This window comes from Balaenoptera physalus (assembly GCF_965194825.1).
Source record: "Balaenoptera physalus genome assembly, chromosome: 11".
NCBI lineage: Eukaryota > Metazoa > Chordata > Mammalia > Artiodactyla > Balaenopteridae > Balaenoptera > Balaenoptera physalus.
Genome location: NC_138896.1, coordinates 28,708,607 through 28,727,210, shown reverse-complemented (window position 1 = coordinate 28,727,210; position 18,604 = coordinate 28,708,607). Strand labels below are relative to the sequence as shown.

At 39.4% G+C, this 18,604-nt stretch overlaps 1 protein-coding gene across 5 annotated transcripts in view; it reads right to left on the bottom strand.

Annotated features, from left to right (window-relative positions):
* Positions 1 to 18,604, bottom strand: part of PTCHD4 (patched domain containing 4) — a gene marked incomplete at its 5' end in the record, with an annotated part of 203,775 nt that overhangs the window by 138,925 nt on the left and 46,246 nt on the right. For all 5 annotated transcript variants that reach the window (XM_082411624.1, XM_082411626.1, XM_082411627.1 and 2 more), the window contains one exon: positions 10,928 to 11,408. In XM_082411624.1, the coding sequence (XP_082267750.1) occupies positions 10,928 to 11,408 (481 nt within the window). The remainder of the gene's footprint in view (positions 1 to 10,927; positions 11,409 to 18,604) is intronic.

Sequence of the window (18,604 nt, the reverse complement as noted above, 5' to 3'; positions counted from 1 at the left end):
TGCTTCCGCAGCATGTGGGATCTTCCCGGACCAGGGCTCGAACCCGTGTCCCCTGCATTGGCAGGCGGATTCTTAACCACAGTGCCAGCAGGGAAGTCCTAAAAAGTTAGACTTGACGGGACTCGGCGGTCTCTGTGAGACGGGAGGGGGCACCCATCACCAGCACCACCAGCGCTTCCTGCCCCGCCCCGCCGGTCTGCCTGCCTGCATCAGGGATCACGTGCTGCCTCACTGTGTTTTAATTTATGCTCATCACATAGCCCTCTGAGTCTTTTTTATGTATCTTGAGAAAGGGAAGCCTAGCTAGTGTAAACCACTTTTTGAAAAGGTTACCAGAACAGAGATTCTGGCTAACATATTACCCTTGTCAACCTAGTTAACGGGATTCTTTCACTGAGAATCTAGTTTTGTCACTGTGTTTTTATAGTACAGTTTTTTGACCTGTAAGACAGCCATTCTAACCCTAGAATACAGTAAAATTACAATTAATTCTACCCTTCGGAGCCTCTTGGCAGTCTTACTTAGTTCTCATGACAGAGATACAACCTCATTGCCTCCATCCTTTTGGATTTTCTGCATCTTAAAAATAGGTTAACTTGTCTGCAAGAGAGAAAGTTAAGGTCTTAAGTAGACATCCCGCCTCTAGAAATACTTCAACAAAAAGACTACAGGCTGTCTGTGGATATAACAGTTGATCAAAGCACAGCCACCCAGACTGTAAGATACACTTAGTTCATCTCAAGTTTAGTTTCTACCTTCCATTTTATTATGAAAGAGGCACTACAGGATGGTAGAGGACGGGCAGTTTTCAAACATTTTTTTTTTTAATTCACAGGAATTTTTCCTCAAACTAAATATCTATGGAGACTTGTCATGTAAAAATATCAGAACAAAGTTTCTGTTCGGAAGCAGGAAGGAGTAGCCGGGACTTCTGGGGCTTAATTCTTTCTGAGGCCCATTGCACCCCCAGCACATCCCAAGGACTCCCCAGGGCCGAGTTTGAGAACTGCTAACAGAGTCAAGGAACCTGGGAGGAAAAATCAAGTAATACAGGTTCTGACCTTGGCTCCTCTTCAGGCTTGAGAATAGTTCTCATGACTTTATTCCCCCATTTAATGGAAACAGCTGCCCTACTTTCCTCTGGGTGAATAGGAAGCCATTTTCATGATCAAATGGCCAATGGGATACTTTTAAGGTACATGATGCACCAAACAAAAGATACAACATTTAGACTATACTCTCATGTTTGGACATTCAAAATCTCCTCATTACATAATCACTTTCACTGGCTTTGTTTAGAAGCCATGGTTCTAAAATTTTTCAAGGAACATGTACAATTTCAAACACAGATTTTTATCCATTTCTAAAAAAATCTCCTTCATGTCTGCTGTGAGCTAGTGAAATTACAAGTCATTCATTCAAGAAATAATTATTGAGCACTTCTTATTCGCAAAACATTGTACCAACACAGTAAACTATATTATAAAGTTGCCCTGACCCTTGACTTTGACAGAGGAAAGGAAGAGGAAGGTGACTGAATTATAGAGTGAATCTAGCAACTTGCTGTTAATTATTATGAGTCCTTATTATATGCATCACAGTTTCACCCCAAAATCTACAAGTTAGGTGCCTTTCACTGGTTTCTCTTTGTGTGTGTGTGTGTGTATGTGTGTGTGTGTGTGCGATTTTGATTTGTTTTCATTCAATGAAATGATCCATCTAATCTGTTTCTCCCCAAATCCATCACTTTTTATTTTTTTTTGCTAAAATGTAGTTTAACCTACTTATATCCAGTCCTTTCTGATAAAATTATCTCCTTTTCCTTCATTATTTGGTTTATATCATTGACTATTATGGTTATACTCTATGTTTTTTATTATCTCAAACACTATTAGTAAATATTCTTAACTAATACTTTGCTGATTTATATTATTAAGTATGATATTTAGTTTAGGATGTTCCACTTAAAATTGAAACAATCACTGGAAATATCACTGGCCAGGACATATTCTTATTCCATTTAGGCCAAGTCAGTGTGAGAAGCAGTAGGAAAAGTAGCAGGATCTTCTTTATATTAAATTCAAACTCAGGTTATAACTTCTCTAAGGGTACAGAGTGATATCTATAAGCCAAGACTTGAATAATAGAGTTTTGCCTTGGTCTGGATGAAGGCATTGGTCTCTCATTACAAAGAAAATCAGTCACGATGACACACAGATATTTGATGCATTCACAAACCACTGTGTTCCAGGAAGGCAGGTGAAAATCAGTGTACAAGGATTCTTCAATTCTTGGAAGCCCAAGGCTGGCCTCTAGGACCCTCAAACCAATGAAGGATTTATCTCATTTTTCTCTGCTAATTTTCAATGACTGGGTATGAAAATACTGGCTTGGAAATGAATTGAATTGAATCTTGGAAATAAGTCTCTAGTTTGTAAATGATCTTTATCTGGCTGAGACTTTGCTTTTCCTCAGAAAAGCAATGGCATAGCCTTAATGCATTTTCACCCTTCAAGTTTCAGGAGTGTGAATTTCAGTTTTTAACCTTGATGAAGCACTGCAGAAAATCCTGATCTGGTTGGCAACTGCAGCTCTTCTGCACCAGGAATATTTTTTTCTTGAACATTCTCATATGACAGTCAAGTCAACTTCAATTAATGAGGATAGTTAGGGTTGCTTGTGATAGATGCATATTTGAGGAAGGCTTAGATGTCCACACTGGAGAAGTGGTAGAAGCTGACATAGGAACAGTTCTACCATATACCGGATAAATTGATGTCTCTCTCCTTTCCCTGTCTGCTTAAATATTCAAGCCTAATTCACTATCTGATATAAGAAGTAAAAAAGCAAGGGCATAACATATTAGAAAGCATAAGGCTTAATTACAAATCTTTCCATTTTAAAAGTCTAAACTAGCACATCACCTACCCTTGAGATAAACACAATCACCAAAATGGGCCCATATGCTTTTCACCCTGAGTAAAATTTTGTTATATAAATATTCTTCCTCGTTCCTAAACTCCGACTACCATGGGAGGAAGCTCATTAGCAGTAAAAAGTGCAACAGATGGAGGTGGATTCCAAAGAAAATAAGAATCTTAAGGAGTCAGGATATAATTATTAGTAATGTTGGACAGTGCTTCACAATAAAAACTACATACTATTCAATGCTACCTCAAATGCTTGGCATAAAATTCAGCTTCTTACTCGTTATGCCAAGATCTGTTCCCTTCCCACCTCCTTCAAAAGGTCTACAAAAACCAGTTAGTGAGACAACATCTTAACTTGTTAAAAACTTCTGTTCCGGGAGGTCCATTTCACAGCTACAAAAAGAACAGAGATCAATATAAAGAAATGAAAACTGAAGAATAACATATAAAAAATAAGGACATTTAGATATCTAAGCTAAAAACAACTAAAAGTTAAGCCTTCTCTTGCAAAAGTCAACATTTGTAAAATGCATGCTATGGGCACTTTGGACTAGACACTTGAAAAGATGACAAGTAGACCCAGTTCCGGCTCCCAACGAGCCAAAAATCTAGATAACATATAGCCTAAATGTCAAATGAATGACTCACTGATTAAGGAGTAAAGGTGGAAAAGATGTTAAGGACCAATCAGTCCGACTTCCTCATCCTATGAAAGAGAAAACATGGGAGGCCCAAGGAGAAGTCACCTGAACGGACAGGGACTTGACTGGACTCCAGGTCTTCTGACTCCAAGCCTCTAAACAGAGAGATATTTTCACATCATTGACCAACATTTTCCCAAAGGAGATGGTTATTTATCACCAAGAGCAGGGTGGCTGCAACTGACATAGCTAAAAAATAGCTCCAATAAGAGAGTTTCTAGCAATAGGGTTATTTGGGGCAGGCTTTTGATAGGTTTAATGACCCCGAGTAAAACAGGTCCTGTGGCAAAACTAACTCATTGAGAAACATTTCAAAACCCTTAATATAATCATTAAAAATTTTTAGCCCACCATCAAACCTCAGAGGGCTCATTATGTGCCAAACACTGTGCTGGTCGAAGTCGAGGAAAATAAAAGTGCCCAAGAAGTAATACCTTATGTCCCTGGCAATACCTTTCCCTTCGTAAATCCAGATCCTGTCTCCAGCAGAACCAAGAGGAGCAGCTACCCATGCTTCTGATGAGTTCTCCCAGTTGCCTCCCTATTAATAAATCCTTACCTATCACCGTGTCTGCTTAAGACATTAGTCCAAAGAAGTTTCTAGACAGTGTGTTTTCTAAAAATTTTGATTGTGGCCCGCATTAGGCAATACATCTTACATCATGTCTATTATACACATGTATATTAAACTGAAACAGAAGTACGATGCAATAACACTTTACTATGTGCAACACCTTTTGATATTTCCTATCCTTTTCTACTCTCTTTTCTTCCCCATAAGTGAAATATAAACATGGATCATGATACGTTAAATTAAATGACTCTCTAATAGACTATAACCCATTTGAGAAACGCTAAGAGACCACTCATTCATTAATTCCACATATATTTGTTGAGTGCCAACCCGAGGCCAGTACTGTTTGAAGTATTTGGAAAACAGCGATGAATGGAAAAATAAAAATTTACATCCTTTGGGGGCTTACGTTCTATGGCGGGGAAAACAGGTCAAAAAGTAAAGTATACTGTATGTTAGATAATGATGAGCTCTAAGGAGAAAACCGAATCAGAGAGGGAGAAAGGGAGTATTGGTGAAGCACTTGTGGTTTTTGATAGAGTGGCCAGGAAAGTCCCCACTGAGAAGGTGACATTTGTATAAAGACCAGGAGGTAAGGAAACATCTGAGGAAGAGCCTTCCAGGTGTAGAGGAGAGAGAGACAGGTTGAACCTGAGGTCAGAAAGTTAGCAGATGCCAGATTTGTTGGGCCTTGGAGATCATGGAATATCTATGTCTGTTAAATTGGGTCCTTTGACATCTAATGTCTTTAATCTAACATTTGTCTTCCATCCCCAAATGATCAAATCATAGCCATTGTCATCAGTAATAATCTCATCTCAAAACCTTTATAGCAAGCATCTCTGGAATCCACCTCTATCTTTGCAGCTCACTCACATTATGACTCTGTGGTGATTGCATTTCCCAAAGGTGACCACAACAGTAGCTCCCATTCCACATGCTCTTCTGCAATGTGACTCTGCCACTCTTTCAGTTCTCTGCCACTGTCTTAAGAAGTGGAGTCCCATTGCCCTCCTCTGGGATCTGGGCTGACCTTAGTGATTGGTACTCAGATGGTAGAATAGGGCTGATGTGATGCTATGGGACTCCTATGTCTAAGCCAGCCCTGGACTTTTGTCCTTCTCTTGTGCAAAACGTTTTCTTGGAGCCCTGAACCACCATATAAGAAGTCTGACTACCCCGGGAACACCATGCTGGAGAGGCCAAATTTAGATGCTACGCTCAACAGTCCCAGCTGAGATTCTCCTTCAGAAGTCCCAGACTTGGTACCAGCCATGTGAGCGAAGAAGCCATGTTGAAAATTGTTGTTCTAGACCCGACTATGCCAGACCTCAGATATTCAAGTCACCCTCAGCTGAGGCTCTAGACATTCTAGAGGTGGGAGGAGCTCACCTCACTGTGCCATTTCCAAAATACTGACCAACAGAATCCACAAGCATAATCTAATGGTTGTTGTTTTACACTACCCAGTTTTGTGGTGTTTATTATACAGAAACAGATAACCAGAACAGACTCCAACCTAAGACAATTCTCTGACCCCACAAAGAATATAATATTTTGACCTTATCAGTGTTTTACCACGATGATGAGGCAAAATAAATCCTCGTTACCTTTATCGTTTGGCTTAGTTTATGTGGAAGAGACAGTTGATGCTCATAAAATAATCCATTTGCTCTCCTACATTTTCTATCCTCCCTCACAGTTAGCTTATGGCCATATGTCTAGTTCTGGCCAATAGCATGTGATGAGAAGTAACTGAATCACTTTGGGTACAAGGTAGTTATAAGTAGTGTGATTTCTCTAATTATTCCCTCATTTGTGTACATGCCAGGGAGCACAAACTCTGAGAAGGCAACATGTTGTAAGACAGAGGCATCCTAAATCCCTGAATCTCTGTTGGAAAAGAGTTTCCAAAGAGAGCTTCCCGACCCACACCAAACTGTGATATGAGCAAGAAGTTAATCTTTGTTCTCTTAAACTAAATGGATTTAAGGCATTATTTGTTACTGCAACATGGTCTAGCTGATCCTAACTATTACAACGCTCATGATCTGTCATTACAGTCACTCTTTTGCATACACTGTAAACCCTCTCTTTTTTTTTTTTCTGGGAATTTCTTTCCGATTAAATTCATCTCAATGCCTACTCAACTCCTCCCCCAAGCAGCTATATATGGCTGGAGGGGGGACCGACTCAGCAACCACGCTAACTGATTTCTTTTTTTTAATTCATGCACGTAAACGTCAAGGAGGCCCTTGTGCTTCCTAGTTATTCACCTACATTTTCTTCTTTATTCTCCAATTTTCTGAAGTGACTCTTTAAGAATCCCTTCACTTTCCTCAAATTAACACCTCCTTCCCCAAATTTATTCTCGGCTGATGACTTGCTTCCTATTTTACTGACAAAGTTGAAGCCATAGAAGAGAATTTCCACGTGGTTCCACCCCCACATGTACCAATCTATCTGGATCTGTCCATATATTTTGCCTTTCCTTTTCTTAACTGTAGATGAGCCGTCTAGGCTCTTTTATAAAGCCAATGATTCTAGCTGTGCTCTGAATCCCGTCCTATCTCTCTCTCCTGCTCAATGACATTGTTTCTGCAATCTCTTCTCTCTGCTTTACTATGAAGCTTTCTCTACTGCACGTCGCCCCCAACTGCATAAATCATTCTTTCCCTTTAGTGCAAAAATTCCTTGGAAGAATTAGCTTTACTCACTGTCTTCACTTCTTATACTCCAAGCTCTACTGAACCTCTTTAAATTACCTCAGCTCTCCTCTAAAGCAGCTCTTGCCAAAGTCATTCATGACCTTCAAATTCCTAAATCAAACGACCAATTCTCAGTTCTCACTGGACACAATTTCTTAGCAGCTATTGGAACAACTGATCTCTTGCTCCTTCATGAAACACCTTCTTGACTTGGCTGCTGGGACACTATTCTCTCTTGGTTCTCCTGCTATCTCACTTGATAGCCTAATCCTTCTTAGTGTCATTTTCTGAATCATTTTCATCTGCCCAATCGTAAGCGTTGGAATACTCCTGGGCTCAGATTTTAGACGACTTCTATTTTCCATCAATATTTATCTTTCCAGTTGATGTTATCAGATTCCATGGCTTTCATTATTAGATATGTCATGATGAATCCAAAATTTATATTTTCAGCTCCAACTTAATAGATTTTACTTCTGAACCTCATCTGTATACTGTCTTATATCGCCAATTCCACAATTTCGCACTTGGATACTTAATAGGCACCTAACTGAGCACATAAAATAAAAATTGGTACAGGCTTTAAAAATGAAGGATATGGACGTACAGAATACATGCCTCTGAAATGACATTGGGGGTATTAACTGGATGAATGGTCAGAAAAAATAACAAGCAGATGCAGTATTAAAGGAAGATAGTTGGTCAAAAATAGAATGGTTGAAGAGTAGAACACCTAAGCGACATACCCAGCTCAGGGATAAGTTCTAATGAGGATGAATGGCTTGAATCTTGGCGCATAACGAAGTGAATATTCACTACCTTAAAGAAATCTTTGTAGGAAGATAGGAATAGAAATAGAGGTTTATAAAAAAGAGTTGGGCTTCTTTTCCTTAAACCCAACTAACACTGGATTATGCAGTTTTGACACAATGTAAACTAATTCATCAAAGGACTACTTTTAAACAATGCCGTGTGTACCACCAGAAGGTATGTATCTGCCAAACTCAGCTCTCAATCTCTCAATCTCTCTCTCTCTCTCTCTCTCGCTCACACACACACACACACACACACACACACACACACACACACACAGAGTCAAGGAGAATGGAGGTTAGAAGTTTGAAGATAATACAAACCTTCAAGGTTTTTACAAAAGAATGATCAAATTCTAACTTCAGTTGAAGAATGAAACGAATAACGTAGGAACTTCAAAATTTAAGACGGAAGAGTCCAAATCCTTCATTTAATAGATGAAAAACTGGGGTTTCCCTGGTGGTGCAGTGTTAAGAATCTGCCTGCCAATGCAGGGGACAAGGGTTCGATCCCTGGCCGGGGAAGATCCCACATGCCGCAGAGCAACTAAGCCCGTGCGCCACAACTACTGAGCCTGAGCCCGAGAGCCACAACTACTGAGTCTGCGTAACACAACTACTGAAGCCCATGTGCCTAGAGCCTGTGCTCCGCAACAAGAGAAGCCACCGCAATGAGAAGTCCGCGCACCGCAACGAAGAGTAGCCCCCGCTCGCCGCAGCTAGAGAAAGCCCGTGCACAAGCGACGAAGACCCAACACAGCCAAAAATAAAAACAAATAAATAAATAAATTTAAAAAAATAGATGAAGAACTGGGACAAAGGGACTGTACCTAACTTGCCCAACAAAACATACAAAGTTAGTGGAAAAGCTGGGATGGAAACCTAGATGTCCTAGCTCTGTGGCATATCCCTTTCATTTCACTAGTTCTCCATCTTGGTATCTTTACCATTATGATCATTTTACAAACAAAACAAAACACAACAAAACCAACTCCCCCTTGATGGAGCAAATATCTTAAATAAGTGTATATTTATAGGTCTACTGTTGTTATGTTTTCAGAACATAGCAGGAAAGTTCTTTTAAGATTATTTTAAGAACTTGAATTGCAGGAATACTGAAAAGTAACCATTTACCAGGCTTCTGGAGTCTGCACCGACCATGTCCAGGGCTGATTTGTGATTATAAAGATGACTGAGAGAGGAGGAAATGTGAAAAGTGTGTGTTTTGGGGTTTGGACATTTACCTCACTGTGGCTTTCAGTGTTCTTATTATTTCTTTAAGGAATGAAAATACCACTGATTTTGTATCTGAGCCTAGAATACAATTCAGCATCACTGGAGACAATTTTTCTCCTTATTTGTATGAAATATGTAATTCTATACGTTATAGAATTTTCCTGATAAATCTTTCCACTACCTAATTAGATTGCCACCAGTTTTAGAAAAAGCCCTCTTGGCTCTAAGGTGCCTAATTTGTCCATCTTGAATGATCCATGTTTCACTTGTGAATCATGCTGCATGATTTATATGAATCTTATATTATTAAGTTAAGAGACTGAGCCCACAAAACATAACAAGTGGTTCAAATCTAGACCTATCCTTGTCACTGGTGAAAAAAAAATTTCATATATTTCTTTAGGAAATAGAAAAACTTTTTGTTAACAAGATGAACATGCATTTAAACATGATATGCAGAATGTAAGAAAGACTTTCAATTTCTTGAAGCCAAGGGCTGTTTCTTATTCATCACTGAATCCACTGCACTTAACACACCAGGTTAATGACTAAAACTCGATGATACTTATTGAGTGTCTACCCTGTCATATTACCTTTAGGTATATTCTATTACATTCAGAAAACAATTCTTTGACTTATTTTTTATCCTCATTATTATTATCCTCATTTTATTTTTTTAAGTGATAATAAGCATAGCTGCTTTATTATTATTATTATTATCATTGTTATTATTATTTAGTTTTAAGTAGAAATATTGCTGTATCATAGAGGTCAAATTGGACCTGGCTTTTCGTTTATCCTCATTTTATATAAGAGGAAACTGAGACTTACCGAGATGAGCTAACAGGGCCACAGTGAAGATGGGTTTCCAGATAAATCCACTTTGCAACATTGTTCTCGAAAACGTTTGTTTAGGTCAAAATGAAAAGGGCCCAGATCACCTGGAAGACTTTAACCGCATGCCTACATCTTTTTTACTTAATAATAAAGCTATAATTTAGGGGTGATATTAACCTGGGGAGGGAAAAGCAATTATTTTACAGCTGAAGACTCTCCTGTGCGTGTCAGTTCACCATCTAGAGGCCATTTTCACAGTTTATCCTTTGCTGCATGTATGGAATTGTACCACATCTGACAGAACTCTTCAGTGGCACCACAAATAATCACCGTCATCATCTCTATTCTGATAAGTTCCATCAATCTTGTTGATGAACCATCACTCACTTTTCTTCCCAGACTTGATCTTCTCTTTTGCAAGAAACACACACACATGTGTGTGCGCACACACACACACACACACACTCACATACCATTTTCTAGACCGTTTATGTATGTTTGGGAAAAATGTACAAGAAAGGATAATCTTGACTGAAGATACTTATGAATTGTTTTCAACAGACACCAAAAAAGTTAGAGGCCACATCTTTAAGTGGCTGCAGAAAAATTTTAAATAGAGGTGGGGAAATGGGGCATATTCTCTGCAAAAACTTTGAAATGAATTAATAAACAAAGTCTAATGAAGAAGGTCTTTGAAATTAGAACCTATCGGTGGCTCTCAGAATTTTCATCCCATGATATCCACTCTTCATCACCGTCAGCTTGAGGATGCAACACTAATATGAACCACAAAAACCTGTGTGAAACAGGTTTTGGACCTCCTTAACTTTGTACCCCATGATCTTTAACCTATAATTTTTGAAGAAGCTGAGTAGAGATTTACAATAGCGTGTACTTTAAAAACACTGGACAGCATTAAAGTCCCTGGCATAAATGAGGTGCCTTGGTCAGCCTAAAATTTACTGAAAAAGGCCTAATCAGGTAAAACAGACACCACCCCAGGTAAAATTTCACATCACACAGACATAGCGATGCAAAATTAAAACAGATTTCCACCTGAGAATTCAAGAAATGTACTACCTTGCCCCAAACCGGTAAGAAGCCGATTACCACAAGGATGGATAGTTACCCATGGCAAAGAACGGGATTCCCAGCAGGGTGGAGCTGTACTTTCCGTCGGTGATGAAGAAGATCCCAGCTGCGGTGACGACGGAGGTGCACACGGTGAGCACCCCCAGGAGGCCCAGGAAGGGCTTGCCGCGCAAGCAGTCCCTCATGGAGCTGGAGAGGGTGGCTGTGGTCAGGATGAGCACGAGGCTCACGAGGACCTTGCTTCTGGCCAGGACGCTGGTCTTATGAAAGTCTCTCCAGAGGCTAAAGGACGCTAAGGAGTATAGCTGGAGGTCCTGGCGCTCCTCCTGGAGCTTCCTCACAAGCTTACAGAACTCATTCTCCCACTTCTCCCCTATGAGGTCTTGGGTGGCAGAGCCATAGGTCTGGAGGTAGTAGGTGATTTGAATGGCTCTGGCTGACTTGACCCGCTGGTCCTTGCTGTTTGGCACTTCCACTACCCCGCCCAGTTGGTGTCCGATAAAACTGTTCCTCCCATCCTTGAAAACAGAAAAAGGGGAGGCTGAAGTTACCAGAGGGATGCACATTCCAGAGAACAGATTCTTACTCTAAGTGAAGGGGCACAAAAGGCAGAGGTAGACTCTAGTGACTGCGGAACTGATGTGGGTGGAGTGGCATGTTAGGATTTTATACTCAACCTTTTGGAGCTCCATGGGATACCATGCAAAATGATCGGAATTAAAAAGGACGCAAAGAGTATTGTGAAGTTATACAAGACTCGCCACATGCATAGGAAAATGTACGTACATATTATTTCGATCTCATCCATACCCTCATTCTCACCATTTCCTTCTGTAACAATCTATTATAACTCCTTTATGCAGGATCAAGTTTAATCATTCAGTTTCAGCCAAAAGTGAAGCATGACATGAGTTAACAACTTTTCAAAAATTAGAATAATAATGTATTTAATAAATACATGCTAAACTTTCTAGGGTTAACACACACACATACCTACACTAACACACACACCTACACTAACACACACACACAACACACACACACAAACATTACAAACATCCATTGTTCTTTGTACTCTGGGGGTACAGCTGTGTATTGCAGAACAAGTAGAAGAAAATACTGTTTTTTTCACAAATAATTTAATAGTGTTGAAATGTTTTCTAAATATAATGTGAGCACCTGTTCACTCACTACAACATTCCCTTTAAATACCTGCTCCAGTTGTAGGTTGACCAGAAAGCACAGTGGACAAACTCCCCAAATGAGACTAAGATTTCTGGTGGGGTTGTCAAAAGTCATCTCAATTTCAGGATTTCACATGAAGTAGAGTAGACAAGATCGTAAGAGTAGGGTTTATAAGAGAGGCAATCACTCTTCTTCAAGGAAGACGAAAGGTGGACACTGAGTTGCTTAAACAGATTCAGAGCAGTAATTCCCAACTAGTGTGCCTTAACACTCAGAAAGAAACCCCTGACAGCCATCGCCAAATTGGAATCAATTTGGATATATTTGTTTTGCCACATCTGTCATGTACTCCAATGGCAATTTTTGTCAGATGGAATATCGAACCCAGTGGTAGGTTGCAAGATGGAGTCTGGTTCTGAAAAGGTGCATCAGGTCCCAGAAGAGACACAGGCACAAAGGTAAATGTGTGCCATGAACAGCTTATGTGTTTGCTACATCAGGCAAGACATTTATCTCGTGAGGATATAAAAGTGTAGAGTCAGAACAGGAAACAGAAAGGTAGTACAGAAGGGAAACAAACCCAACTGTGTGGTAACCACGGTTGTTTTCACAGAACCGTGAGGCACTGTGTACTCAAGAGACACGTGTAACAAGTACTGTGGACTTAGACCAGACACCTATAGCTGGGGTACTTGTTTGTATTTGCATCAAAGCTGCCCTAGTACTTAAGAATGGGTTGAAACTCAAAAAGCTTGAGAAATTTACAGAGTGTACAAATATTGTTAGTAGGGATCATCAAGAATTGCAGGAAAGAAATTTTATAGTCACTCTATATACCCATTTCCCCCCTACATGTTAAATAAAAGTCTTTCTATTTAACTCAACCTGACCAACTCTAAATGAACGATATATTTCTCAATAAGAATTTAATTTGAGGGTTTTTTCCCCGTTGCTTGGGGTTTCTCCCACTCCCCATGGCATCTTTGTACTGTTCCTACCTTTTTCCTTATAAAAAATCAAACTGAAATTCTGACTGTAGGTTCCCAAGGCTCTGTCTTGATTAAATTCTCTGGGGTCCCCCAATGAGCTGCAGGTGGAAAGGTAGGGCAGCTTTGAGTAAGGAGGTGGAAATTCTGCCCTATCACTGAGAGATTGTGATGTATGATTTTCACTCTTTCAGTACGGGTCAAATTGCTCCTCAATTGGGCTTGTTTATTTTTGTTTTAAGCTTGGTGTAAGTTTTAGCTCCACCCTTGTTCCCACTTCTTTGAAATCCTATCTGTGATGTTGACATATTTTGGATTAAGATTACACTAGACAAAAGAGACTGAAAAAAGGATAAAGTTTGTTTTTTTCTCTGCCATCCTCTAATCTCTACACATACCTCTCTTCATCTGGCTTCCTACTGTTCTCAGACACTTATACCATCTCTTACTTTTCCCATACTTAGGGAAGTGGTCACTAAAAAATAACCTGTGATTAGTTAAATACACCTCAGGGTGAATTCACTGAGTCAAATATTATGGAGTGTTTATTATATACCAGGCTTTGTTCTAGGCACAGGGAAATTACCAACGAGCAAGATAGGGAAGCCGCCAGCTCTCAATAAGCACACATTCTAATAGAGGAGACGGGAAAGGAGCAATTAAATGATTAACTAAGATTATTTCAGATAGAAATAGTAGGGAGAAGACAAAATAGGACTAAGTGCTGGGAAGGAGGTGTCTAGGTTAGATGGTGTGTTCAAAGTGTCCTCTAGAGCTAAGCCCTCTGTGAGGACGTAGACTTGGCCATAGAAGAATAGAGGAAAGCACCAGGCAGAGGGAGAGTAGTGCAAAGGCCTTGAGGTGAAAATTAACGTGGTGGGCTCAAGGAGCAGGAAGAAAGGCCAGAACAGCTGCAGCAGAGTTCAGGAAAAGAGTGGGAGGAGACGAGGCCTGAGGGCTCGGCCAGCAATAGGCTATGCAGGGCCTGGCAGGCCTGGCAAGGAGTTCTTATTTTACTCCTAGTGCAAGTAGAAGCCAGTAAAAGGTTTTAGGTGCAGAAACGATGTGCTCTCATTTAGAACTGTCCAAGCAGGCTCTGGCTTCAATGTGAATATATTGAGGGAGAGCAGAAGTGGACCCAAGGATATGAATTAGAGACTTAAATTCATCTTATGTTAATGATGCCGGTTCAATTCATAGAATGATAGAGCTGAAAAATGTCTTCAATATTATGTAAACAGTTTTACTCATATACTTACATCACTCATTTTATAGATGAGAAAACTGAAACCTACAAGGGGAAATGAACCAGCCAAGAGTTTCTTATCCAATTACTGAGAAATGCACACTATATGTGCATGATTCCAGGTCACATGATTCAGTGTTCTCTCCATTAATCCCACCTGACTCCTTACAAATCCAGGGAAGTTCTGCTCAGAGGATAATTACAGTATATGTTATATTCATTCCTTGTTTCTCCTACATAGAAGCACCTATGAGCTGGGAACTAATGAACTCTTCCACCACAAAATAGTAGAATAATCTCTAACAAATAATGTATAAAAGTGTATTTCCCAAGACTGTATTGAGTAGGCTGATTGGGGCAATGGTTTGTACAAGATGTTCATTCAACAGAGCTTTCGAATGTCCAAAGACCCTGTTTATTTTATACTGGTGCCTGGAGTAGGGCAGATTAAGAGAGAGAAATGCATTCGATTTGTTACATTCATTTACACGTAATGAGACAAAAGCCTATCTTTTATGAAGTCATTTTTGTAAGAAATGGAAATTAGACAATTTCAAAAGGGAGGGGGTGGTGAGCAGCTAGCTAAACCCAATGTAGACCAGCCATTTAAAAAATCTATATTTTGCTTTCTTTAAAATTTTGAGTTTTGTCCAGACACATTATCAGCACCCTCTTTGATCCACCATAATCTCCAAATGAGGCCTGAGGGATGCATAAATCTTTGTTCTGCTGCTAACAATCCCTCAGAAATCTTTTTGATGACAGAAATGAGTAAAGACAGAAGGAACTGCACTTACGTGAATAAATAACTTTTAAAATACTTCCTTTTTCAAATAATAGGAAGTACAAGTCCTCTTCCACTTTTATTGCACAAGCAAGCATGTGCCATAAGCTAGTGAATAGTCAGGGGGACTTAGGGGGTACCTGGAAAAAGGATTTGCATGTATCATGGCCTGGAGGCAAAGAACAGCACATGATGTTCAAGGAACTGAAGGAAGTGATGGGATTGGAGGCTACAGAAAGAAGCAGGGCCTCTTCTGTAAAGGCCATGGAAGCTTTATTAAAAGAGTTGGACTTACTGTCCTGTAATAGGAAACCACTGGTGAGTTCTAAGCAGGGGAATGACATGATCTACTTTTTGGAGTGCTCTCTCACTGCACTGTGGAAAATGATTTAGGGAGTCAGGGTGACTCTAAACGAAGGAGGTCAGTTAGGAACTCCCTGCAGTATTTCAGGTTCTTAATGCAGTATGAAAAAAATGTCAGCCCAGGCCGTCGCTGGTAGGTAAATTGTTCCAAGGTGAATCAACAGAATTACAGGTCATGATGCTATCTCACCGCTATGAAGCACCTCATCACATCAACTCTCCAGGAGCAGGGATGTCAGAAAAAAAAATCGTGCGTTCTTTAGGTCTTATTTTGTTTATGGTTACTACTTTGTAACTTTTACAATGACTCCCACCCAATCCACACCTCGACAGTGGAAAAGGAAATTAAGCTCTTAGAGATTAAGATCAAAGAATCAATTCTCCAAGAGATACGAGAGGAAAGAGACATGAATGTCATAAACTATTGTGCAGAGAAAAAAATTACTCAATGATGCTTTGAAGTTATAGGAGAGTAAGTGTCATATCTGCTCAATACATGTGCTACGTTGACATTCAGAGACTTTCTGTGCAAGATAATCTGGCAGCACGGCTCCTGTCCAGAATAATTGTACTTTTGATCTCATCAATTTTCGATGAGGTCAACACTGCAAGGATATTGGAAATCCTTAGATGGTCAGTTGTCTTTTATTGCTGAAAAGAAAGACTGCTATGTATGGTAGATAGTGACATTTCTAAAGGAATGGTACAATTTGTTCTTGTTGTTTGTTTGCTTGTTTGTTTAAATATTTTTCTTGTATTTATTTCCTAACATATCTCTTTGTTTTATTCTCAATATCGACTGTACACACAAAGTAGGATTAAATAAAATCATCAGCTATCTTGAATCTCCTCTCTAGAGCTTCATGTTTAGTAGAAACAAGCAAATAATGAGAAAGCAAGTTCCTATAAGGTATTTAGTTTAAAAAAAAAGGAATCAAAAGCATTTTCAAAATGAAGACCTTAAAGCATTAAAATGCCCTAATAAAGAATAAATTAAATTTCTTATGTCACATTACTAAGCTAGAATAGTGCAGGGGTGTATTTTTTATTTTTTTCAGAGAGGAAGGTTAAAAAAAGTAAGGTTTCTGTATTGCTGCAATGAAATAAGGGCTTTAGCCAATGAGACTACAAGTTTAATTCAGCACTCTAGCATATTAATTTTTAACACGTGTGGCAGACTCAGTTCCAAGACGGAAGAACTTTATTTGCATTATCCTGGGTAACTTTCCCGGCCACTCTCTGAGGAAGTGCTGTTCTGAAATAACCTCAAGTCACCATCCAGGACACAGGGGCCTTGCGAGAGGAAGTAATATAACGTTACACAGCTAAGTGGCACAGCCAATTACCTGATTCCTGTTTATAACTCCAATGCTCTTGTTCTTAACACAACTGCACATATGTTTGAATAATTTGTGAATATACTTGAAATGAAAGGAAGTACAAGGTAGCAGTTTTGTACACAGACTCAAGAGGCTACTGTCACGCTTAGAGCCCAGTGTCGACACTGACCAGCTGTGGGAGTCTCCTTAGCTCTCCGCACGTCAGCTTTATTATTGGTTAAAGTAAGAATCATAAGGCATTGTGAGGATCAAGTGTGTTAATACATATAAAACACTTAGAAGAGCGGTCAGAAAATGTTGGATATTATTAATGTGTCATCAATTAAATACTGGAATGATACTATTTATTTACTTAGCCATCTAGTTATTATTTCCATATTTCCCAGCAACTGTCTGTAAATGTGATGGAAAGCACACAGGGTCCAGGTCCAGACTGGTTTTAAGTTCCAGGTCTGCTGCTCTACAGCAGGGTGACAGAGGACAAAATGCTTGACTTCTCTGAATGCCAACTGCCTCATCTCCAAAATAAAAGGTTTGGCTTATATTATCTCTAAAGGTTTCATTAGCTCTGTATTTAATGATCCGTCCATGGTAAAGTCATTAGACACTACAAAGTAGGCTAGAGAAATCTGCCCTGAGGAAAAAAATAAATAAGAAGAAAAGAGAAATGCAAGGTGACCCATGTTCATTTCCATAGAAACAAGAAGTTTTTTATCTTCTTTTAAATCTGGACCCAGTAGCTTTTCTTCTCTTTGAGTAATTTCCAGAGAGAATTTTTCTCAAATGGAAAAAGATCAAGACTTTGCCCCGTTTTACCTACATGTAAATCATTTCTCAGTAGCCCAGATGAATTCATTTATTTCTTAGATAGTAAAATTCATTTTTTCTTCAGATCTCTATATCATGAAATCTGAAGAACGAATCACAGAGGATTCATCTTCTCCACTGTACTGGTTTACTTACCACATAATAGGATAAATGCATTTAACCTCTCCTCAACTCATACAAAATCTTCACACAAATTTATAAGTAATGTGTGGAAGTAGAGTTGATATCTACATTAAATGTGAAGCATATAACAATGACCTTTTTATTTCTTTGTAACTTGTATCAGTGACCCTATCCCAAAAATTTCCATTAAAAGCAATATTACTATTTTAAATGAGTCTTTCACAAAGCGAGCACAATGACCACTCACGGCAAGTATTCCATATTAAAGATTTAAGTTTGATGCTGGTCTACACAAAGGAAGCTGGCCATCACTCACACAGGAGCATTTGAGGAATACAGAAAGCTTCCTTCAGGAGAGGGATTGAAAGTCTGCCATTATAGCTTTTGCTTTGGGCTAAGAAACTCCCGAAAAGACTAGTTTACGACCACATGCTTTATAAGGAACGTGACACCTGAGCCATTAGCATCTCTGAGTGGAACAGTCATCAGACTAACAAACTAGAGGCAAACCTGTGTAGAGCTCAAAACATCCTCAAGAAGGCGAAAGTTAGGGAAGATCAAAGGTGTGGGTATGGCAGGCAGGAGTGTGGTGAATCCGTGGGGTACCCAAGGACATGACACACAGGTGGAAATAGGCAAGAAGAGCAGAGTCATTCATTCATTCCAGAAATATTCCGTGAACACATGTTCTGTGACAGCCAGCTATTGAGGATAGAGTCGTGAACAGCTATAGTTGTTATCCTTAAAGAGCCTAAGGCTCTGGGGTGCAGTGGGAGGTCGTGGAAGATAAGTAAACAGGCAGGCATTTATATATATATATATATATATAAATGATACTGGTTAACCCAAGATGTTAAGG